Source organism: Marmota flaviventris, chromosome X, assembly GCF_047511675.1.
Source record: "Marmota flaviventris isolate mMarFla1 chromosome X, mMarFla1.hap1, whole genome shotgun sequence".
Classification (NCBI taxonomy): Eukaryota; Metazoa; Chordata; class Mammalia; order Rodentia; family Sciuridae; genus Marmota; species Marmota flaviventris.
Genome location: NC_092518.1, coordinates 101813806 through 101838754, shown reverse-complemented (window position 1 = coordinate 101838754; position 24949 = coordinate 101813806). Strand labels below are relative to the sequence as shown.

Here is a 24949-nt window from a genome sequence, read left to right as displayed (position 1 = left end):
TGCCCTTAAATTTGCCATCCTCCTGCCTCAGCCTCCCAAGTCATTGGGATTTAAGTGTGCACCACCACGCCTGGTGTAGAATAACTTTCTTAAGTAACATAGTTCCCATCTTGTAAACAAAGGAACTGAGATTTAAAATGGCAAAGCAACATTTCAACACTGACCTGAACATGGAAGTTCCCACCTCAGTTGCTTTGCTATATTATCTATTATCCTGCTTTCAAACTGGGTATTTCTTCCATCCATCACAGTACCTAGCAAGGTGCCTTCACATAAGAATGCTCAATAAATGTTTGCTGTTGATAAGGAATGAGGCCAGAGACTGAGGGAGTAGGTAAAGCTTCCAGATCATTCATCACTGTGGGAAGATGGGAGACGTGAAAAGGGCAGGTGGTGATATGGGATAAGGGGGGCAGGTTGGAGGCAGCACCACACTTACGTGGATGCCAATCATATTACTTAGAACTCCAAAAATATGTTGACTAACCACGTATAAGATTTGATTCTGGCTCTAACATCATTTGAAAAAAGGGGGAGGAAAACTAACTCAGTTTTCCAGAGTGTTATTTCTTCCTTTTGGAAAAGTTTCTGCTACACATCTGGAAGTGATTTTCTAACATACTAATTCCAATGAGTCATCTAAAATATTAAGCAATGACTCCATAGGGTGAACCCTGATCATATTTTTCCATTAAGTGGCATCCACTGAGGTCAACAAAAGGCAAAAGCTGGCCCAGACCTGGAGAACCTCCCACTCCATAGTCCCATTTCATAATGCCAAGAACAAGTGTTTTGAAGTACAGAAATGCCGGGCTGGGGGGGCTGGGGCTATGGCTCAGTGGTAGTGCACTTGCCTGGCATGTGTGAGGCACTGGGTTCGATTCTCAGCACCATATAAATAAATAAATAAAAATAAAGATCTATCAACAATTAAAAAAAATTCCAGGCTGGGGATTTAGCTCAGTTGGTAGAGTGCCTGCCTTGCAGCCTTGCATGCACAAGGCCCTAGGTTCAATCCCCAGCACCACAAAAAAAAAAAAAAAATCCCAGCATTAATGCAAGATGTCTCTTATACCCTTAGTTTCCTTTCAATGATCATACACAGAAGTTGGATCCAAAAGCTGCTTAAGGAGAGAGCATCTATAAATAAGGCTAGCAGAAGAAACACTCTATGGAGCCATGTATAAACATACAGCACTCAAAAATACAGGGGATGACGATGGGGTGGGCTCCCTAGACAAAAAAATAATAATTATAATAAAAAAAGAGAAAACCAGGCTGGGGCTGCAGCTCAGTGAAAGAGCACTTGCCTTGCACTTGTGAAGCACTGGGTTTGATCCTTAGCACCACATAAAAGTAAATGAATAAAGACACTGTGTCCATCTACAACTAAAAAAATTATGAGAGGGAGGGAGGGAGGGAGAGAAACCTATGATACACAGTCTAGCCAGACCTCAAGGCTACTGGCAAGAATTTCTCCAAGGAAAATTCTAGAAAGGACTGCCACTCCACCCCTTGCCCTTTCAGCCATAACTTAATATAGTGACTCCATCCATCCATCAACTTTTATTTATTTATTTATTTATTTATTTTAGTATTTATTTATTTTTTTTCGGCAGACACAACATCTTTGTTTGTATGTGGTGCTGAGGATCGAACCCAGGCCGCACGCATGCCAGGCGAGCGCGCTACTGCTTGAGCCACATCCCCAGCCCCCATCCATCAACTTTTAACCCACACAATATTGGTTTCCAAAAATTTGAGACTTCTAGAACTGATGTTTAGAAGCATAATTTAAGTTCATTTCTTGATTTCTTCTGATAGATTTCTTTCAGGTTACATTTATGACTGAGGAGGCACTTAAAAAGGCTATTTTAAATCTTTCAGGTGATAAGGACATTACTTAGTTCCCAGAAACACTAATGGACTCTAAATGGCTTCTACAGGTCTGAAGGAGTTAAAACAACTTTCCAGAGTGATTCTTCTCTCCAAGGCACTGGAATAATCTGATTTTAAATAGGACAGGAGAGTCCCTTTGTTAAAAGAATTTATCTAAAAAAGATATAAATTAGTGGGTGGTCATTTGTATTACAAAAGGACTCTTTGGTTTGCCAAAGGATTCCAAAAAACTTTATTCAAAAATCAGATTCCCAGGCTTGGGATACAGTTCTGTGGTAAAGTGCCCCTGGGTCCAATCCCCAGTACCACAAAAAATAAATAAATAAATTTTAAAAATCAGATTCTCCTGGTGTATGCTAAATGATTTGATTTGTCAAGATTTGATTTATACACGGGCTGCACTGAGCAGACACAGCTGTACAAAAGTCTAAATTTGATTAGCAAGTACCTTAACACCATCCTTGGGTGGCCCACATACCCACTTCTTGGGTGCATTACCTCCAGGGCCACACAGTGAAGAGTAGACCTTAAAATTTCTGACTCATATCCTTTAACTCTAACAATAAAATTGCCTGCTTTTACCCAGCACCTTTCATCTAAAGCCTTCAAAGAGTTCCATATACATTCTCTAGCTAGTCTTCCTAATTATACCAAACAAGTCAGCAAGACTGGGAACACAACCTTCCAAACTACCAGCAATAGGACAAAAAAATTATGTAATTATTAACACTATTAACAGCAGAAAAATTAAAAGGGCCACATAAACATAAAAGCACTACATTTTGTTTTACAAAGAGGATAAAAATTTCATGTGCCTTACTTTTTTCAATAGATTATTTTTAGAGCAATTACAGATTCACAGCAAAACTGAGCAGAAAGCAGAGTGCAGTTCCCATGTACTGCACAGTCGCCCTCCATTATCAATATCTGGCACCAAAGTTCAACATTCAAACCGGGCATAGTGGCGCATACCTGTAATCCCAGCGGCTTGGGAGGCTGAGGCAGGAGGATCACAAGTTCAAAGGCAGCCTCAGCAACTTAGTGGGACCCTGAACAACTCAGCAAGACCCTGTCTCTAAATAAAATATAAAAAAGGGTTGGGGATGTGCCTCAGTGGTTAAGCAACCATAGATTCAATCCCCAGTAGAAAAAAAAAGTACAACATTCATTACAATTGATAAACTCACAGTGATAGTGCTGGGGTTGTGGCTCAGTGGTAGAGTGCTCGCCTAGCATGCATGAGGCACTGGGTTCAATCCTCAGCACCACATAAAAACAAAGTAAACATATTATGTCCACCTAAAACTAAAGAATAAATACTAAAAAAAAAAAATCACACTGATATATCATAACACCCAAAGTTTACAGTGTACATTAAGGATCCTTCTTGGTGGTTCACACACTATGGGTTTGGATAAATGTACAATGACATGTATCTACCATTAGCATCATTAAAAAAGCCTCTCTATTCTACCTATTCATCTCTCCCATACCCTCAACTTTTTAAGCTTTGAGAACAGCTTAGATACAAAAGATCATTTCACATGTCAATTTTATATTATGATCAGAGTGGTGATTAAAAAGAAAAAGAGATGATGCGGTGGAGAGAAGACAGGAGAACAGAAGTGAGATAAAAGGAATTCAAGGGGCCTGGGGGTGTAGTTTAGTGGTAGAACACTTCACTTGCCTAGCACATGTGGGGTCCTGGGTTCAATCCTTGGCACCACCAAAAAAAAGAGAGAGAAAGAAGAATGAACTCAAGGATGTGTTTGCTGATAGGGAAAAAAAAGTACGCAGTGCAGAGGAGGAAAGAGATCCTGCTCACCAAGATTATTCACCATAATCTAATTGCCTTAAATGTCAGAGGCAAGACCTTCCATTTCAAAGCTCCAAATTTGTCAGTATTTCACCCATCCCTCTGTTTTTAAATTGACAAGAAGTCTAAAGATTATTTTAAATTGAAAAAAGATACAACACATTCAAAATCAGGATATTATGACCATAATAAATCCTTGCAATAATCATACATACAGCCTATTAATTAGTTTTACTTGAAATCTAAGTCTCTCTAGTGATTAATTTTCCTAATAGCAGTTAAGGTGATTCTAGTTATCTACAACCTGAAACACATCCACACACAAGAAAGATGGGAGGGCTGGGGTTGTGGCTCAGAGGTAGCGTGCTCCCCTACCATGCGTGAGGCACCGGGTTTGATCCTCAGCACCACATAAAAATAAAATAAAGATATTGTGTCCACCTGTAACTAAAAAATAAATATTAAAAAAAGAAAGATGGGAGCTATTTTATCTTTCAGAAAACTCAGGTGTTTCTACCTCTCAAAAATTATAAAGGGGGGCTGGGGTTGTGGCTCAGTGGTAGAGCACTTGCATCTCATGCATAGAGCACTGGGTTGGATCCTCAACACTACATAAATAAATAAAATAAAGGCATTGTGTCCGTCTACAACTAAAAAAAAAATTAAAAATTATGAAGGGGCTGGTGATGTAGCTCTGTAGCAGACTATTTGCCTAGCATGCACTAAGCCCTGGGTTCAAGCCCTAGTATTGAAAAAAAATATAAAGATAATAGAAAACAGTATGTAAATATATGTAAATTTGCAGGGATATTATACACACACATATAGTGGGGGAATGTGTTTGTGAGTGTATATACATATACTTATATCCTTTAAAACTTCACTTTATAAAAAACACATTAAAGCCAAAATTCATGGGCTGGGTTGGAGCTCAGTGGTAGAGCACTTGCCTAGCATATGTGACACACTGGGCTCGATCCTCAGCATCACATAAAAATAAATAAAATAAAGGTCTTAAAAAATACAAAAACATTATAAAAAAAGACCAAAGTGTAGGGAATATTTAATCATATTGAAATGAAATGGACATAGGAGCTGAAGTCTAATTTGATTTAACAGACAGAATTTGAGCTGTACAAAGCAATGGGTAAGGAGTTTCAGAATTATAGTAGAAATTATCTTAATAATAACAGCTAAGCACTATACAGATAGTATTTGTCCTGTGTGTGCTTTATAAATATAGCAACCCTGAAAGGTTAAGTATGTTTTACTTTTTCAGCTTCTAAAAATAATTATATTCAATGTAAAATAAATAATGTTTTTAAAACAGAAAATACAAAGTAAGAATAAAGTGTATTAATAACCTCACCATCCAAAGGCATGCAATCTTAATATTATATACATACACACATATGCATTATGAAAACATATACCATACTCCCTTTGAGACTGTTTTCTCTGCTAAAATAGTAATGCTAATAGCTGTACGTATTCAGGCTTCTTCTATCCCAGGCATTGTTTTAAGTGCTTTAATGCTTGATTTTATTCAATCCTTACAACCCTGTGAGGTCATTACTATCATTATCTTCATTTTACAGAAGAAGAAACTAACACATGGAGTGATTAGGTAACTAAATTCACATAGATCACATATGCATTATTCTACAAAACAGGTTCATACTTTGTATACTGTTTCATAACCTGAACTTTTCCCCATATCAATAATATATAGAGAGGTCATATTAATGACTGCATGGTTTTCTGGTATATGGATACATATTTATTTGCCCAGCCTCTCATTTTTTAATATATATCTAGCTGTCAATGGACCTTCATTTTATTTATATGTATGCAGTGTTGAGAATGGAACCTAGTGCCTCACACATGCTAGGCAATTGCTCTACCACTAAGCCACAACCCCAGCCCAGCCCCTCCCTTTTCAACATTTAGATTAAGTTTTTTTTTTTCTTTTACTATTATAAACAACTCTGCAAGCCTGTGTGGTGAGGCACACCTGTAATCCCAGCAGCTCAGGAGGCTGAAGCAAGAGGATGACAAGTTCAAAGCCAGCCTCAGCAACTTAGCAAGGCCCTAAGCAACTTGGTGAAACCCTGCCTCTAAAAAATTATTTTAAAAAGTCTGGGGAAGTGACTCAATGGTTAAGACCCCCTGTGTTCAATCCTCAGTACCAATAAATAAATAAATAAATACATAGGAGTATGGATGTGACTCAGAGGTTAAGTGCCCCTGCGTTCAATGCCTTGTACTAAAAAAATAAATAAAAATTAAACAAGTCTGCAAGGTCAATCAAAGGCAGTGTTGTTATTTTCCTATTGCAAATAAGCATAAGGATGTCCCAAAAACTTAAACAGCCTGCCCAAGGTAACACAATTTGTCAGTGGAATTGGTAGGCCCTTCTGACACTCTGACTACTAAGCAATAGGTTTCCTGCCAGCCCTTTAAGGCATTCACATTCTAATGAAAGAGAGAAGCTGTCAACACTACAACTATGAATCAGAATGAAATCAATTCTCTCTAAAACCAAAGAACTAGCAAGATCGACTGAAAAATGCTCCCATAGCCCACCCTGCCCCACCCCACCCCCACCAAAGATATATCCCTATCCTAATGTCTGGAACCTGAAAATATTACCTTATGGCAAAAGGGTCTTTATAGCAGTGATTCAGAAACATGAAATAAGGAGATCATCCTAGATTGTCAGTGTGGGCCCTAAATGCTCTTACAAGTGTCCTTCTGATTATAAGAAAGAAGTAGAGGAAGATTTGAAACAGGTCAAAGAGAAGACAACGTGACTCAATAGATACAGACTGAAGTGTCACCACCACAAGCCAAGGAATGCTTTGGAAGAGCTACCAAAGCTGAGAGAGTCAAGGAATGGATCCTAAGGAAATGTGGCCCAGTGATTCTGATTTGTGGCTTCTAGTCTCTGGAATTATGAGAGAATAAATTTGTTGTTTTAAGTTACCCACTTTATGGCAATATGTGAGGGCAGTTTCGGGAAATCAATATGACAAGTAGTAGATTATAAGCCTGAAGAAGCAGCAATTCACCCAAAATGAGTTGGTTATGGGAAAAATGGCCATTTGACCTAAGCCCTACAGGACAGAGAGGACTACCTTTAACAGGTATTAGGTTTGGGATATGAGTTATCCCCCCAAAACCTCTACTAATGCAGGAATAGTCAAAAGACCTGCTTGAGTTGCTCTAAAACTTATCTGAACTCTGCCAAATATTAACCCCAACAAAGTGAAATCCTCAATTAAATTGAGCTTCAGGAACTTCTTTTGTTCCTCATATAAAAGGTTTCACTTTTGGAAGGTCTACTAAGCCAAAGGCCACTCTTTCCCTTTTAAATCCAGCAAAAAAATAACAAAGCGATATAAAATGGCTCTGTAGTTATATCTTTTCTTAAACTCTTCTTTCTGATTCTGGAATTCCACAGATAGAACCTCCTCCTCTTTCAGTTGGAATTAGATCCAAAGTCAGAACATCTTAAGGAACAGCCCTGGCAGATGTGCAGTTCCATGATATTCCCTTGCCACTCAGTCCACTGGATTTCCAGAAAAGGCACCCAGCCACACTAACTCAGGCCTTTGGAATTTTCCATCCTTGGCTAAAGAAAAGGTTAAAAAAAATAAACACAGTGATGGCTCTGTCCCATGGTGAACAGTTTTTAGTCAAATAGAAGAAAGAGGGAAAGAAGAGGTGAGAAAAAGTTGACAAGGGATGATGTTTCCTGTGCATGGTGGAAAGGAGAAGCAGAGGAGCTGGCAATGGAAACCAGACACACAGAATATTTGCCTAGAAGGTGGCAGTACAGAGAGGTTAACACCAGGAACATGAGTTGAGGAAAATCAGAATGAGGCAAGAGGGCTGAGGGTGTAGCTCCAGGGTAGAACACCTACCCAGTAGGCAAAGTCCCTGGCATCACAAAAACAAGAAGGGGGAAAAGCAGTTATGGTAGTATAAAATAGAAAGGGGGAGAAAGTGGGTTAAAAGGGAGAATTAATAAAAGGAGGCCAGCCCCAGTGGGGGTTCACAAATGATCAGAGAGGCAGCCTCCATTTGCTACTATTCCCGTCAAGCAGGCTTTGCTGCTTTGAGAAATACAGGTCTGGAATAGGCATGAGATGCTGCCCCCATCTTCCACCCTGACAGTGGTTAGGATGGAGGAAAGGAGGGCAGGCAGGCCTGGAACCCTAGTCCCTCCATCCTTGGTTCCCAAAAGAAATCTGTCCTCTATAAGCATCTAGTGGTCACACGTCTCTGACCTCTAACTCATTTAAGCTGGAGAATTTGGTCCAAACTATCATATTACAGTGGAGAACTGTATACAATTGCTTTCTAAATTCCTTACCTGACTGATCTGGGTTCTTGAATTATGTAGGTTGACAGCATGCACTGCCTCCAGGCCTGAATAAAGGTCTACTCAACCCTTTGCTACTGGGCAAAACCATTCTACTTACCTAGAACAATGGCTGAAAGGTTTCATTTCTTCCTGTTTGAGTCTAAAAATATACTGCTACCCTTATTAAATATTGTTAATATTTTAATCTGTTGTCTCGGTCTATTGTCATCAAGGAAAAAAAATCCTTCAGTTCTCTCAGATTAAACCCTTGTTTTACCTTCTCTCAATACCCCCACCACCTTGTCCTAAGTAGATTTAATCCATTAAAAAGAAACCAGTGGAAATAGATTCTCTGTTTCTGTTCAATTCCAGCAACAGCTCTCAAAGCATTTCCCTTGGGATTTTAGCACAAACCCAAATGAAAGTGTCTATCGTTTTCCTCAGCCAAGGCAGCCATCTTTCACAGCTCAGCATACCTTTCTCTTTCTCTCTGTCCAACACATCACTGTCTAGTTCCCTGTGTTATACACCATAGTCCCAGAAGTTCCAGAGGCTTCTAAGGAATCATTATATCAGTGAGCTGATAAATGAGCTTCATCATTTATCATTTGTGATAAAGCTAACTGATATAATGATACAACCATGGAATTCAGTTGAGGGCCAGTAAAAAGGGAGAAAATCAAAATCATCAAAGCAAAATAATATAAGTAAGGTTGAAGGGAAAGAACTCATAATTTTAAGAAAATGAACATCCATTTCTAAAGATGATTTCAATAGGACTACAGTTAGTACCCTTTCATGTTTAAAAATTAGTAATTACTCTAATCTACATGGGTTAGAAAAAAACAATGTAATCCACTGAAAATATCTGAATTTTTAACTTGAATTAGCTTATAAGGAGAATTAGAACTATTAACCTACTGAGGGGGGAGGGGGAATAGAATATGAGAAAGTGAAAATAGTTAATGTATATTTTGTCTCTACAGATTTTGAAACAATATCTAAGAGTTTCCCCAACCTCTTATATTAATGATTTTCAATGCATTACAGCCAGGTCTGTTACCCAAGGGCCTGTAAAAAGATAGGTTAGGCCCAGGAGAAATACAGTCATAGCCAATTAGAATTGATATAAAAATAGAAAATGCAATCCACATCTATGATCGAGTGTTTCTTCAAAGCAGTAAGGCTCTGTGCCATCAGAGCATCATGGATATTATACTGGCCAGCAATGAGGAGGGCTGGTGCAAATGTGATCAGTCAGGAAGCTTTTGTGGTATGCCTCTCTAGGATGGCAGGGACTAGATTTAGTGAAGAAAGGAAATTTCCATTTATCTCTCAATTGAAATTACCATGAAGCCCAAAGAAACTTGGAAAGATTTTCAGGTCTTTCCTTCTGTTTTCTCCATCAATGTGTTTTAGAAACCTATCTCTGGGAAAAGGTCCTGTGATTACCTTGAAAATGCAGTGCCCCATCTAACTTGACCTTCAGGCAGGATAAAGATTCTCTTACTTAGGACACATGAGAGGCATCTTAAGACTTTTCAGCCAGAGTTATTGTCTGCGATGTGAAACCATCCCTTCTCTTTTAACACCCCACCCTCCATATGCACATCACCCCTACCTCTTTATTTTGTTCTTTAGCTGAGGATGGAAAATTCCATAGGCCTGAACTGGCTAGGTGCCTGCTAAGTGTCTGGCCAGCTTATATCCTGAAACACCTCAAGTCTGAGAGCAGTGCCCACTACCAGAACTCCAGATGGAGGGAGTCCTCTGTGGGGAAAAAATTTAATTACGAATAATTTAAGAAAACATCCGAATTGAAATTGCAGACTACAAACCTGTATTGCTTTCTTTCAGCCCAAATTCTCAAAAGGGGTTGTACTTCCTCATTGGAATTTTGTGAAGACTTCTGCACCTGGCTCACAGTTGGCCGTTCTGTTAGATCTCTGCTCCTCCTCCATCATAAGGTCAGAAACCCAGTTGGGAATCCATCTGACCCCAGAATCCCATCACTCCTCAACTTCTAGCAATGACTCATTTGGTATGCAGAACACTGATTCCCCCAAATTGGCCACATATCAATCCCTGGAATCAGGGAGTATGTCACTTCACATGGCAAAGGGGACTTCACATATGTGATTAAATTAAGGATTTGGGGATGGGGAGATTATTCTAAATTATCTCATAAGTGGCTGGGAATGTAACTCTATGGTAGACCACTTGCCTAGCATGCATGAGACCCTGGATTCTATTCCTAGCCCTGAAAATAAAATGATGTCTAGTTTGGGCTGGGGCTATAACTCAGTGGTAGAGTACTTGCCTAGCATATATGAGGCCCTGCATTCAATCCTCAGCACTGCAAACAAAATAAAACAAAGAAAATCAAATAATAAAATAACAAAATGAAACAAGTGTTCTCACAAGTGAACAAAGGAGGCATTACAGTCAGAGACTAAAGAGAAGGTGTGAAGATGGAAGCAGAGTCAGATTGAAATGATGTGAGAAAGACTGAAGCAGCTATTGCTAGCTTGAGGATGGAAGAAGGGGCTGTGACGCAGGAAGCCTCTACAAAGTAGAAAAGGAGGCAAGGTAAAGAATTCTCTTCTACAGCTCCTGGAGGGAATGCAACCTTGCAAAACCTTGACTGTAGCCCAGTGAAACCCATTTCAGATTTCTGACCTCTGGAACTATGAAAAAATATATAAGTAAATCTGTGTTCTTTTAAGACACTAAATTTGTGGCAATTTGCTATAGCAGCCATGGGAAACTGATACAATACAGTCCAACCCTCAGCAGGGCCACTGACTGGGCCCCCTCTGAGTTCTTTAAGTATTCACTCCCTCAGTCTACAATTCCACTGGGCTTTAGCACAAGCTGTTATATCATCATGGTAACGGTAGGGCACCCCTCCTCAGGAAGACCAGCAATAAAACCAGGACTTACATGTGGAGGAGCTGGGCAAGTAGCCAGAAAACCAAAAGATGGGTTTAACTATTGATAGACTAGGGGATCAAGACAGGTTGCTGGGGGTACAGCTCAGTAGTAGAGTGCCTGCTTAGTATGCTCAAGGCCCTAGGAGGAAGGGATGGGGGAAGAGATGGAGAAGGAGGAGGAGGACAGGGACATATGAAACAATGACACAAAGGGGACAATGAATAAGACCAAAATCCAGTGACTGGAAACAAATTTTAAAGATAGCGTATAACCAGCAACCAATACAATTTGAGGCCAAGAACCTGGGCTGCAAATGTGAGAAGCCCCTGATGTCTCTGAGCCCAAGGCAGGGCTGAGCAGGCAGTGGATGGAGTGACTCCAGCTACAAGTAGAGAGGAGGGAGGCAGGGAGAGAGAGAATGAGAGTGCTGGGCTTGTTATTACAGAATTGAAGTGTGAAGCCTCATAGAATTCTTCTCTGGCTCTCCTGGAGAGAATTCTGCCAGGTTGTTTGGAAGGGACAGACAGAGGCCAATTTCCTCTGCAAGCAGTCATGCCGGTCACTAGTAGTGAAGCAGCAAGTCTCCCCAGGGTCAAGTTAGCAGGGAGAACCTTCTTTGCTTCACAAGCAATAGAGCATGTCATAAACACTCTATGGGGCACAAATGAGAACTACTGGTCCCTGTGAGCTTTTAAATAACGATTTAGTTCAATTTATGCAACAGTTTTCTTAAGAGAATTCTTGAACTTAAGTTATTTCTTGGTGGTAAGGTAGGCACCTTAGAAGGTAACATGCCCTTCTAGAGGTCTCTAGGAAACCATTTAATGCACTGAAGCATTAGGAACTTGTTAACCTATGAAAATAAACTGGTTGTGCCAATAGCACTCTTCCATTCACACCGTGAACACTGTGAGAACAAGCGCTGCAAGGCACAAAGATGGCCACTTCTCAAGTGGGAAACTAAACTATAATACAAATGCACAGAAAGAAACATATATGGTGTTATTTTTGGACCACGCTAACCCACTTGAAAAAAAAAAAAAGTTCCATGAAAATGATCCCAGGAACCTCTGCACAGCCAGTGTTGTGGAGGGTTTTTTTTTCCATATAGTTATTCAAATAGCAAATAAAGAAAGAATGGTCAATTGCTAGCAGTTTTCAAAATCCTTAGGCTTGCTTTGGGAAGGAAAATTCTTACAACAATTTTGCCCACATTTCTCAGAAACAGCCCCACCCCTCTTTCGTTTTGGTCCTACTTTCTATTTTCCCACTAAAGAGACCTAAGTTTGTTTAGAAATAAACATTATTTCCCATACAACATCACTGAAACCACACAAGAGGTGCTTCCCCGGCCTGATTCCTTATGGAACCTGGCTTACACACTAGTACTTCTTACTCTGAAGGAATAGAGAAACCTGGAGTTCATTACCTGTTCTGTCATTTAGCAAATACAGATGACCTATGGCCTGCCTCACTAAAACCCAGGCCTCTGTTTCCCCACTTAGAGAAGGAGGGTGATGACAATGTGGTATGTATTCAACAGAGACCTGTAGACATATGAGATCATAGACATCACAGCATTGTTAATGCTTCTTAAGATGGGGGCTATAAAAACACAAGGTCTTGTCATCATTTAAAAAACATCTCATAGAAATGAATTCCCCAGCCTTTGACACACTTCACCAAGACACTTCAAATATATTCTGTCTTAGAGAGTTGGAAGAACACTTGACTTCTTAGTTAAATCTCACACAGTAAAATACTTCTAGTCATTAGGGAAAGCCGTGTGATGGGAAAGCTGAATATCAGAATATCTTCAAACACTTCTTGGCAGCTTGAAACATAGACATAAGCTGTCAAGAAAGGCAAAAACATGGGCTGGGCGGATAGCTCAGTGGTAGAGCACTTGCCTAGCATGTGTGAGGTCCTGGGTTCAATACCCAGCACTACAAGAAAAAAAAAAAAAAAGGCAAGAACACATAACTTCCCATGAAAAACTCCATAGGCAATAAAAATAAAGTGGAGAAAAATTGGAGGAAATCATTAATAGCAAATTTGCGCATGATTGTGCAAAGTTGTGCATAGACAATAGAGAAACCATGTGTAGATGGAACAGTTGGCATGTTTTCCACAGCAGTGACTCTGCCAGGAACCTGTACACGATTCTTAACAGAACTTATCCTGCTATCACAAAACCATAATAGCTGAATATAAAAGGACATTAAGGGGTGAAGTCCAGCGATAGGGGATGTGCTTGGCATATATGAGTTCCTGGGTTCAATCCTTGGTTCCACAAATAAATAAATATATAAAAAGATATTCATTTCTTATGAGTCCTTTAAGCTTTCAATTTTTTCACTAAAATACATTATTTCCAAAATAGGGTTTGCTTTTTTTGTTGTTGTTGTTTTGTTTTGTTTTTTGTGGTCCTGGGGATTGAACCCAGGGACACTCAACCACTGAGCCACATCCCCAGCCTTTTTTTGTATTTTATTTAGATACAAGGTCTCACTGAGTTGTTTAGGGCCTTGCTAAGTTGTTGAGGCTGGCTCTGAACTTGCAATCCTCCTGCCTCAGCCTCCCAAGTCGTTGGCATTACAGTCATGAGCCACCACACCCAGCTCCAAAATAGATTTTTAAAGGCATTTGAATTTCAATATCCGTTTGATTTTAAAAGTGAGGATAAATGAGTGAAAGGGATATCAGTTAAGTTTGAAAGGGAAAGGAAAGATTGGCAAATCTGTTTTTTCACATGGAGCCCAATTCTCCTCTATTCATTCCTTCACATACACCACAGACAGAAAGGTGAATGCTTCTGCCAACGAGTACACATATAGGTTCCCCAGGCTGGATAACCTTTCCCAAAGTATAGCAGGGAATGCTCTCCCCACTCAGTCCTGCCAGTCACTCATCAGACTGGTCTGGAGGTAGAGCCCTAGCTCACACCCACAACACTTTTGAATATGAGTAAATCAGATTAGAAATGAATATTACCAAGAACCTAATGAAGAGGGGTCTGCCAGTTAATTCTTCCAGGAAGGGTCCAAGTCTTGGCTTAGCCATGTAGTTCACCCCTTTGAAGCATGATTTGGAGCAAGGAAATAAGGAAGCAAGGGTTCCTTCTCCCTTGTTCCAGTTTACTTTTGTAAAATGACTTGAAACACAGAAGGCTTCCCCTGCCCACCATAAAGCCTAGGTATGGTAATGCTTACCATTGTGCCAAACCCTACCCTAAGTGCTTCTAAATGCAAGGACTCTTTTAGGTCTTTCAATAAGGCCAGGAGGAGGTTACCAAGAAGGTTAAATATCTGACCCAGTATCACCCAGCTGGTAAGTGGTTGAGTTGAACTTTGAACCTGGGCAGCATGCTTCTGAAACACATGCTCTTAACCACTCTGCCCTAAGAAGCATGAGCTGACAGGCAACAGCAGCTGAGACTGTTCATTTCCCCCTCTCCAGTTACTGCTCTGGGAGCCTCCAGGGTGAGTCCCCACAAGGAATCAAAAGGCATCTGGTTCTAGGCTGATATAAATGACAGACTGATGTTACCCACAAACTCCTCTGTACTCCTGACAAAAGTTAAGAAAAATCAAGAGATCTAAATGCCAAGGAAAAATGTATCCTAAAAGTACCCTTAAGATTTACAGAATGGCTGGGGATGTGGCTCAAGCGGTAGTGCGCTCGCCTGGCATGCGTGCGGCCCGGGTTCGATCCTCAGCACCACATACAAAGATGTTGTGTCTGCCAATAACTAAAAAATAAATATTAAAAAAATTCTCTCCCTCTCTCTCTCACTCTCTCTTTAAAAAAAGTGATTTACAGAAAAGAGAAACTGCTGAAGCTCCTTCTCCCTCACCATGGTTTCCCATGGTGGTGGTATTATTATTATTATTATTATTTTTTTTATATTGGTACTGGGGATTAAAACCAGGGGTGCTTAAGCACTGAGCCACATCTCCAGCCCTTTTTAAAAATATAAATAAATTTCAACATGCCTTTCCAACAATTTTATATTTAGGAGAAACCAAAATCAGGTAGGCAAATTATTCCTTTGAACTGCAACATTTTCTTAAGCGTTAAGTAACGGAATGCCATGGTGAGTTACACATGTATGCTCTGTATGACTATCTCAGCATGTCAGATGTTATCTTTAATTCTTCCCATTCCCATAGAGGGGGCAGGGGACTCTGTAGTCAAATCAATGTGGAAAACACCATAGAGGATAACAATTGTTCATTAATAAAGGCCTGCCTTGTTAAAATCAGGAAGGATCAAAGTCTTGAAAAATGTTAGGGATCAGAAAGAAAGAAAAGAAAGGAAGGAAGGAAGGGGGAAGAGAGGAGAAACAGAAAGAGAAAAGAGAAGAAAAAGGGGGAGAGAAAGAGAAGAGAGGAGAGAGATACACAAAGAAAGAAAGACAGAAAGGGTAAGCAGGGGTGGTGGGGGCAGCCATAGGGATGATGTAACAATCGAACAGAAGATAGAACCACTAGCATCCTATCTGGTTTCTATCTTGTCTATTTTAGTTATTTGCATGTATGTAATCTTCTTTTCTGGCTTGTGAGTCCCTTAAGGGCAGGAACTATTCTATTAGCCTCCCTGGGCACCTGGAGGAGGCTGGTCAGCCCCTCATCTCCATGCAATTGCTGCTCAGACCCAGGGAGCTGGATCTGCTCTGGTACGGTAAGGGTGTGGACTAACTTCCCATCACCATTCTAACTGGAAGTCTGGGGCTGGCTTCCAGATTATTCCTCCACGCCCTGCCTCCCATTTCCTAATCACCCCCAAAGGTGCAAGCCTCTTCAATTGACTTATCTCTCCTGCAATCTCCTCTGGGTCTATGTAGCCCTGGCCCTTCCCTGGCTCTTCCACCCTTTCCTGATTCCACTTGGAACACTTTCTTCTTTGCCCTCAAGAACCCCAGCCTTATGCCAAAACACAACCCTACATGCTCAGCCTTCCCCTAGAATGTTCTCTCTGCTGCCTTGTTTAAGGAAAACCTGGCTTTTAACAACTCTCTTGAATAGACGTTGCTCATTTTCGTTCCCCCTCCCCTATCACCACACACATTTTTCCTCTTGTTCACCCAAGCTAAGAAACCTCAAAATCATCTTGACTCCACCTCCGCTTCCTCTGTCTTCATTCCCCTTTTTCTCCAGGTCTTCTCCTCCCCCTTCAAGAATCACCAAATTCTGTTGATTTTATCACTGAAATGTCTCTCACATTTTCTCCCTTATCTCCATTCTCAATGCCTCAATTAAAGCCTTTGTTATCTTTCTCCTGAACTATATGTTTAAGTAGTTTCCTGACCTCCAGGCTCTTCTCACAACACTGAGAACATCCCACACATCAGTTGCCCTGATTTTTCCCATAATACACATACTGAGTACCTACTATATTCTAGGCACCATGTGAAGCACTGAAATAGAGAATAGATAGCCCCTAACTTCCTGGCTTATATCCAAAATGGGTAAGAAACATTCTGTGGTAGGCCCTTCTAGAATACTGCAGTTTTTTTCACCAACTCTCTCACTCTTTTTACCCTTTACATTTACACATCAAACACTTTTCATATTACCTTCCCTATTCCTCACAAGAACTCAAGGGAGGTACTACCATATATGCCCATTTCACAGATGAAGGAAAAATAAGGTTACTTGCCTCACTTCACAATACAAGTAGGTGGCAGAGGTCAGATTCAACACCAGGCCCAACTCTTGAGCTGGTACTCTGCCTCTCACATTTGAAGTAGGACACAAAAAACTTGAAAAAGAGCCCAAACGGAATGATCATGATATGAAGAACCTTGAAACCAAGTCATGTGAGGAATGAAAATAAAGAGATGAAAGCTCTTTGGCTTTGGGAAGGGTTAATTTTTAAATGACATTGTGGCTGTCCCAAATATTTAAAGGGTTGTCATGTGAAAGAGGAACCAAACATTCTATGTGTTTCCAAACAGCAGAGTTAGGCCCAGCCCGTAGTGGAACTTACAGAGAGTAAATTTTAGCTCATGAGCATTTTCAAACATAGCACTCTAACTGGCAGGAAGTGTTTAAGGAGAAGCTAAATAATCACTATCAGAGATATGTCTAGGGTACATTCCTGCCTTGAGAGGAAGAGTGGTCTATATCAGTGTTTCTGTGCACATTACAATACCTGGGTGGTTTTAAAGAATACAAATGCCTGGCCCCATCCCTGACTCAGCGAAACAGAATCTTGGGGCATGGGGACCTTTATTGCAATAATCAAGAACAAGGAAGTAAGTCTGTAAGATGGTTCACTTCAATCCTCAAAAGAAATAAGAATGGCCAATCAACATATGAAAAACTGTTTACCTTCAAGACTAGTCAAAGACATGCAAATTAAAAAACCAATATACTATTTATGTCCTATCTGAGTGCTAAGATATGGGCTGGGGATATAGTTCAGTGGCAAAGTGCTTGTCTAGCATGTGTGAGGCCCTGGGTTCAATCCCCTGCACTGCAGTAAAGGAAGGAAGGAAGAGGAAGGAAGGAATTACTAACCAGTGTTGGCAAAGGAGAGTGAAAATGAATACCCTCATATTCTGTCAGTAAAAGAGTAGTACACTGGAACAACTTTCTGGAGAGCAATTTAACAGTACATTTAAGAGTGTGTGAGTTTGTTTTGCTAGGAACAGAACTCAGGGCTTTGTGCATACATGCCAAGGCAGGCGCTCTACCACTGAGCTACATACATGCCCAGCCCTAAAAGGATTTTTTCTTCTTTTTTTTTTTGCATAGTAGGGGTTGAATCCAGGGGCATTGAAACAGAGAGCTATATCCCCAGCCCTTTATACTTCTGAGACAGGGTCTTGCTGAGTTGCCCAGGCTGACCTCAAACTTGTACTCCTCCCGCCTCAGCCTCTCCTAAATCAATGGTGTTACAGGCATGTATCACTATACCTGGCCTGAAGAGAAAATTTTTTTTTTGAGAAATTTTTAATATCAGAAATTCATGCTGGGCATGGTGGTGCAAACCTGTAATCTCAATGGCTTGGGAGGCTGAAGCAGGTGGATTGCAAGTTCAAAACAGCCTCAGAAACTTAGCAAGACCTGGTCTCAAAACAAAAACACATAAATTAAAAACACTGGGTGGGGGGCTGGGTTTGTGGCTCAGCAGTATAGCACTCGCCTAGCACATGTGAGGCACTGGGTTCAATTCTCAGCACCACATAAAAATAAGTAAATAAAATAAAGGTATTGTGTCCAACTATATATATAACAACTGGGGATGTGACTCAGTGGTTAAGCCTCCTGAGTTCAATTCCTGGTACCAAAAAAAGAAAGAAAAAAAATCATATAGTCTTTGAACAGGCAATTCCATTGATAGAAATTTATCCTAAGAAGACAATCTAGCAAGGTTTTTTGTTTTTGTTTTTCTTGGCAGTGCTGGGGATTGAACCCAGGGTTTATGTGCATACAAGGCAAGCACTCTACCAACTGAGCTATACCTCCAGCCCAATCTAGTAAGTTTTAAATGCCTTCTTAAAGATGTTCACTCAGTGTTTAGAGCAGCACTGTACAAGAGAACGTTCTGCAATGATGGAAATGCTCCATACCTGCACTATCCAATATGGTAGCCACACATAGAGCACTTGGACTGCAGCAAGTATGATTTAGGAACTGATTTTAATTAATTTAAATTTAAATAATAGTCATATGTTTCCAATAGCTAAGGTATTGGACAGCTCACATTCAGCAAAAAATTAGAGACTATCAAAATATACAACAATAAAGGGTGACTGATCTATGGTATACCCATGATGGATTTCTTGACAGTGTTGCTAAACATTATTATGTAAATTTATATTTACTAACATGAAAAATGTTTATAAGATATTAATAGGCTGGGGCTGGGGTTGTGGCTCAGTAGTAGAGCGCTCGCCTACCATGCATGAGGCACTGGGTTTGATCCTCAGCACCACATAAATGTAAAATAAAGATATTGTGTCCACCTAAAACTAAAAAAAAATTTTTTTAAAGATATTAATAGGTGAAAAACTGATTTAAGTTTTGTACATTTGTTTCAGTTTATATATTTTCATATGTATACAGACTCATGAAATATATACACTAGAACATTAACAGTTCCTTCTGATGAGATAGGGATGATTTAGTCTTTTGTTTTTTGAATTTTTCTAAAATAAATATGCATTTGGTATGTGAAAAAGCAATAAAAAATTTATGGGGTGGGGATGTGGCTCAAGTGGTAGTGCACTCGCCTAGCCTGCATGAGGCACTGGGTTCGATTCTCAGCACCATATAAAAATAAAATAAAGATATTGTGTCCACCTAAAACTAAAAAATAAATATTTTTTAAAAAAATTTAAAGTTGTACTGGTGATAAAAATAGGAAAACACTCAATCCAAAGAATCTTTTCATATGCTAGTCTAAGAAAATAAATTCTTCTATTTGGTGTTTAAGTATAAAGGTTCAGCAAGAAGGCCCCTGAGCTGGGCGTGGTGGTGCATGCCTGTAATCCCAAGTGACTGGGGAGGCTAAGACAGTAGGATTGCAAGTTCAAAGCCAGCCCCAATTTAGCAAGGCCCTACCAACGAGGGAGATCCAGTCTTGAATTAAAACATTAAAAAAGGGCTGGGCATGTGGCTAAGTGGTTAAGCGCCCCTGGGTTCAATCCTCCATACCAAAAAAAAAAAAGTCTCATTTCACAGCAAACTGCACAGGTCCTTTGGACAGATCCTTCTGGCAGTGGCTAGCTCCAGGCCCTTCTAACCTAGAGAAGCCAACAAAAGGAGTAATGAGACAAAATGTTATGTTTGGTTGCCAACACTTAATTTTCCTCATAAGTCTCTGGACTGGAAAGGCTTGGTCAAGAAGCCCATGTTGATCTGGGGGTGTGGGGGGAGCTCAGCAGTAAAGCATGCACAGAAGGCTCTGGGTTCAATCACCAGCACTGCAAAAAAATTTAAAAACCGTCCAAGTTGAGACTGACTTTATTCCACAATATATGTTCTCACCACCTTACAAATGAGGCTGTGGGTTTTGTCCTATATTAAGTACTTTCCACAAATCCTCCTGGGAAGTGGGATCATGGGAGCTGCTGCATTTTCAATGCTTCCCGGAATTCAAAAATAACAAGCGTTCTGTGCAAGGTAGTTGTGAGTGGTGGGTGGGAGTCAGTCAACAGCTGCAGACCCTTTTCAGCCATTCTCTGTTCTGAAGAGCTTCTCTCAAGAATGAAATCTGGCTGATGCCGGTCAGGGACTGATGCTTACAGCTACCCTGCCTCAAGGGGCTACAACTGGTAACATCTAGCAATTCTTTCCTGATCCTTTGGTGCAGAAGGAATTGAGGGTAAACTGCCACAGCCACTATTTAAACACCTACTAGGTGACTTTCCCAGGCTGACAGGAGGCTCCTCTTAAAAGCATCTAGAATACAACAGGTTTATCAAATGTCTTTGTTCCCCTTGAGGCACAAACAACTATATCCTGAATTATAACAAGAGCACCATTACAACTCTGCATTTTAAACAGGTATACATGCAAACACTTCTCAATTAACACTTGCAGGTTATAATGTTCTTTCCCAAGCCCCTCGAGAAATGGCGATTCTGTAATTATCTCTTTCCCTGGATTAAAACTGACCTTCATAAAAATGCTGAATTTACAGGAAAATGAAGCAGCAAAACAGCCTTTCCTTTCTGTGTGCTTCATTATGTGGTTAATAGATTCGTGAAAGTACTAATAACTGAATGAGGGTTTGAATACACAACAACATGCTATATATAGCCTGGGCCTAGTCCTTATAAATTTTTCGAACAGTGAACAAAACTGAATGATGTTGGTTAGCAACATGCCAACAAGAGTGTAACTGTAAAAAAAAAAAAAAAATCTACACCGGAAATACTGTATATTTGTGCAGCTTGGTGGGTTTTCCAGTTCTAACAAGAGAGATACACCAGAGGAAAGCTTGACCTGCTGTGCTAATGACTCGGGACTCACATTGAAATTCTAACATTAGTATCTTGGGTTTATAGCAGCAAGTGTAAATCTTACCTCAGCTGTCCCTTAATAAACACTTGGGGCTTAAATCAGAAAAGAGCCAGAAGTTAGCAAGGCAGCTGCAACATGGTCGCCTTGCTCTCCAGCCACCCTTGCCTTTATGAACTTTGGTTAAGGGCTCTTTGTGTCAGAAAAGCAGGGAGAGAGTTGGAGAAGGGACAGAGAGGAAGAGAGAGAGTCATTTAGGAGTGTACACTCCATTTCAGGCTGTTTCCTTATTTTTCCTTAATTGACTGCACTGCTTTCAAATAGCATTCACAGTGATGCTAGGAAGAACCTAAAATTGATTCTTGGGCATAATCTGTGTGTCTGCTTGACAAACACACACACCCCACATTGGAACTAATGAAAATAAATGAAGAAAATGCCATCCTCATTCCCTTGCAAATACAGGATATCTAGCTAGCATTGTGACTTGCACCTAGTAGGGGCTCAATGAATATTTACATTCATAGAATCTGTTCTCCCCACTCCCAAAATCTCACTGTGGGTCACATATAAAGTAATGCATAAATGTCATTCCTCTGTATGGTCTGGTATAAATGTTAAAAAAAATCAGTGGACTTGGTCCCAAGTTAGCTAGGCTGATGAGGAAACATGGCCACTGGCAATAGCTTCAAGAAGAGTGTCCTCTCATTAACAGTTTTTCCAGTGGTTAAGAAGGAGCACAGCACCTGTGCTGCACAAAATTCTTTTTAAAAACTAAAAATCTGGGAAAGAATGTTAACTTTTTGCCGCTGAAGATGGCAGGTCAAACATTGGTCATTTCCCAGGGGAGGTTTGTGGTGTCCCATTTATCCTTTTGAGACCACAGTTGCCCACTCCACAGTTCCCTTCACATGATGTGGCTAGGCACCCCTGCTCAGAGAAGGTTTTCTTTCTTTCTGAATTTAGGAAAGCATTCCCTATGCTAGGCAGATTGAATCACTTGTTAATAATCACCAAAGATGAGAGCAATGGTATAAATGCCCTGCACACAGCTTGTCTTCTTCTCAAAACTGGCTGTGATGACAAGCTAGGTTTGGATCTGACCTCAACAGGTCCTCACTGCAAAATCTGAGTGAAGTACACAATAAGACAAATCCATTAAAACAACATTAAAGGTCTGGGTTTAGCTTCACTAAACAGCAGGATTAAACTTTCAAGGGTCCAGCCACGATAAAGAGATTTCTTTAAAGTCACTTGGCTTTGCACAGTTGTAGCTATTAGGGATCAGATTTTTATCTCAAAGGTACATATTTTGCCTTTGATCCTCCTCCAGAACTCCCACTAATGTCAACTTTCTCCACTGTTGGGATCAGGCCCCTGGCCTCCCTTTAATGTTGGTTTTATTGCTGATTCTACAAGATCAACAGAGAAATTACAAGGAAAAGCTGTGAAGTTCCCTTCCCGCGACAAGTTGTGTTTAAAAAAAAAAAAAAAAAAACTCTCCTAAATGGTGAAATTTAAACACAGCAAAGGACATACTAAGATTGAGAGATTAGAGACAAAAACAAGCAAACAAAAAACCCAAAATAACAAAAACAAAGTAACAAAACACAGGCTAATTAACCAGTCCGATTGCTTATTTTAGGGTTTGTTCGCTAGTCCAGGAAATTGGCCACGAGTGTCTTGAAAACAGGAGAAAGTGCCCCTTAGCACCTTCGGCTTGCCTCCGGAGTCAAACAATCCGGATGAGGCTGAGGGTGCGCTGGGAGGGCTCCCAGGGGGTCAGCGCGTTCTCCAATCCCCATCCCCCAGCCCTGCCGCCTAGAAAACACCTCCAGCCCATAGCGGTAGGTCTGACACCAGGTCCTACATCCTTGGACTGGCACACTCCAATTTCCTCTAAAACCGTGTCCCCTTGCCTCTGTAGCGCCCGCGGGTCTCAGGGGACACCCTCAAGCAGCGGAGATGGAGCCCGCGCCCACTCGCCCACCGAACCCCGTTGTTTTCAATCCACTCTCTCCGCGGCGGCAGCACCCCTTCAACACCCATCACCACCCTCTCTCCCTCAGTAGCAGGAGGAAGTCGTTCTGCTTCCTCTGTTCTCACCGCCAGTCACAGCTTGGGCGCCCGGGGCTTTTTGGGTGGGGTTCTTTTTTTGTGTGTACACACGGTGTGCGTGTGCGCGCGCGAGAGTGTATGTGCAAGAGGCTCATCGCATCCTTCCGCCTCAGCTGCCTCAGGTGCTCTCTAGAGGATTTCGGGATCTCACCGTGGCCCTCCCTCGTCCTCAGCTCTTTGTGCCGGGTGCAGGGCAGCGCGAGCGGTCTCCAGTTCATACCCCAGGCCCCAACCCAAGCTGGAAGCCCGCGCTTCCCCCGCAACCGTCCAAGCCGGGCTTTGCCCGTCGGCTTCCATCCCGGCGCAAGCCTCAGCCGCGCAGGGCAGTTCGAGCGCTGTCAGCAGGCGCCAGGGACTCGGACCCCAGCAAGCGGCAGCCGGTGGGAAAACTTACTGGCGCGGAAAAAGAGATCTCAGCGCACCCGGCTGCCGCCGCAGCGTCCGTCCTACCCCGGGCCCCGCGCGCAGGAAGCACAGCGTGGCTCCCAAAAGGAGCGCGTCGCCCGGGACGCCCAGTCCCTCGGTTACTCACCAGCACCACGGAGCCCCGCACGGCCTCCGACACGCTCTGCCGGAGCTCAGCCGCCGTGCCGGGCTTGCTGAGCCGCTTGGTGAATTTGCGCACTTCGGCCATGGCAGAGGCGGCGGGCAAGACTCCGCGTGCGTACTCACTGCCCCGGGCCGGGGCGGCGGCGGGGGCTGCTGCTCCCTGTGTTTACACGCCGGCCGGCCACCTCTTAGCTCGGTGGCAGCGCGGCTCCCTCAGCTCCTCCCTCCCACCCGCTGCTCCTCCCTCGTTCCCTCCTTCTCTTCTTTTCTCGCTCGCTTGGCTCTCTCACTGTCCTGCCCCGCGGCGGCGGCAGCTCCCTCCCCTCGAGAGCTTGGGCTCCGCTCGCCAGCAGCCTAAGAAGGAGGGTGTGTCTGGCGGGGAAGGGTGTGTGGAGGGGGAGGGAGTCCTAGAGGTGGGGGCGAGGGTCACGAGGGAAGAGGGGGGGAAGTGGCAACCACTCGGGCTCCGCCCGCAGCTGATGTTGCTGGTGCAGCCGCATCCGGGAGGCGAGATGAGGCTGCTTCTTTTTTCGAGTGTGTGGGGCTAAAGGGAAGTCGGAGGGGGATGATGAACTGTCTCCCAGACTCGGACGTGCCCTACCCCTGGGCTCCCTCCCTTCCCCGAGACTCAGTGCCAACGGGAGGGCTGGAGGACCCTCACTTCCCCCACCCCGCAAGCCCCCAGGGCCCTTACGGCGAGGGGCTGGGAAACAACGTGGAGCAGCCGCCTATTGTGTGCTCCGCTGGGGTAGGGTCGCGCAGATGTCGAAGGAGGGAGAGCGCGTTTTCTGGTCTGAGAAGTTCGCCTGGGTCCTTCTTTGCAACCACACCGTTTTCTTTCCCAGGCGTCCACCTTACTGGAGCAACCCCAGGGAAGGAAGCAGGCTTTGGGAAGTGTGACCCTGTGTGGTGGCACCCCCTCGCCCAGGCGGGAGAGAGTTGGGTTGTGGGGCCTGAGCTAGTGGCAGGTGGTGTAGTCCAGCAGTTACTGCTCCAGAAGCTGGGTACAGTGGCACTGGGAAGGCCAAGGCCTGGGCTTTTAATCGGCTAGAAGGATCCACCAATCTTGTAGAAGCTTTTGCTTGTGCACTGAAACAACCACTTTCCATTTCCTACTCCTTTCCTTATCCTCACCAGCTTCCAATAAATTGTTTTTCCAAGAATCAAAGAACATCTGACTAGGTGTAAAACACACATGCTTAAGACAGAAATAAGGACTGGAATCTTGAAGTACTCCACAAAACTTCCCCGAGTGCCCCACTGATCTGGCAGTTTTCTATTTGGTTACTT

The 24949-nt window shown here is 42.2% G+C and overlaps 1 protein-coding gene across 3 annotated transcripts in view; it reads right to left on the bottom strand.

The window, feature by feature from the left end:
• The window catches only part of Dock11 (dedicator of cytokinesis 11), a 185815-nt gene extending 161852 nt beyond the window's left edge, over positions 1-23963 (bottom strand). For 2 of the 3 annotated variants that reach the window (XM_027930845.2, XM_071606716.1), the window contains exon 1: positions 23643-23962. In XM_027930845.2, the coding sequence (XP_027786646.1) occupies positions 23643-23744 (102 nt within the window). In that variant the 5' untranslated portion in view covers positions 23745-23962. Of the gene's footprint in view, positions 1-23642 lie in introns of all 3 variants that reach the window. The other variant, XM_071606715.1, reaches the window with a different exon arrangement.
• Between the last annotated feature and the right edge of the window lie 986 nt (positions 23964-24949).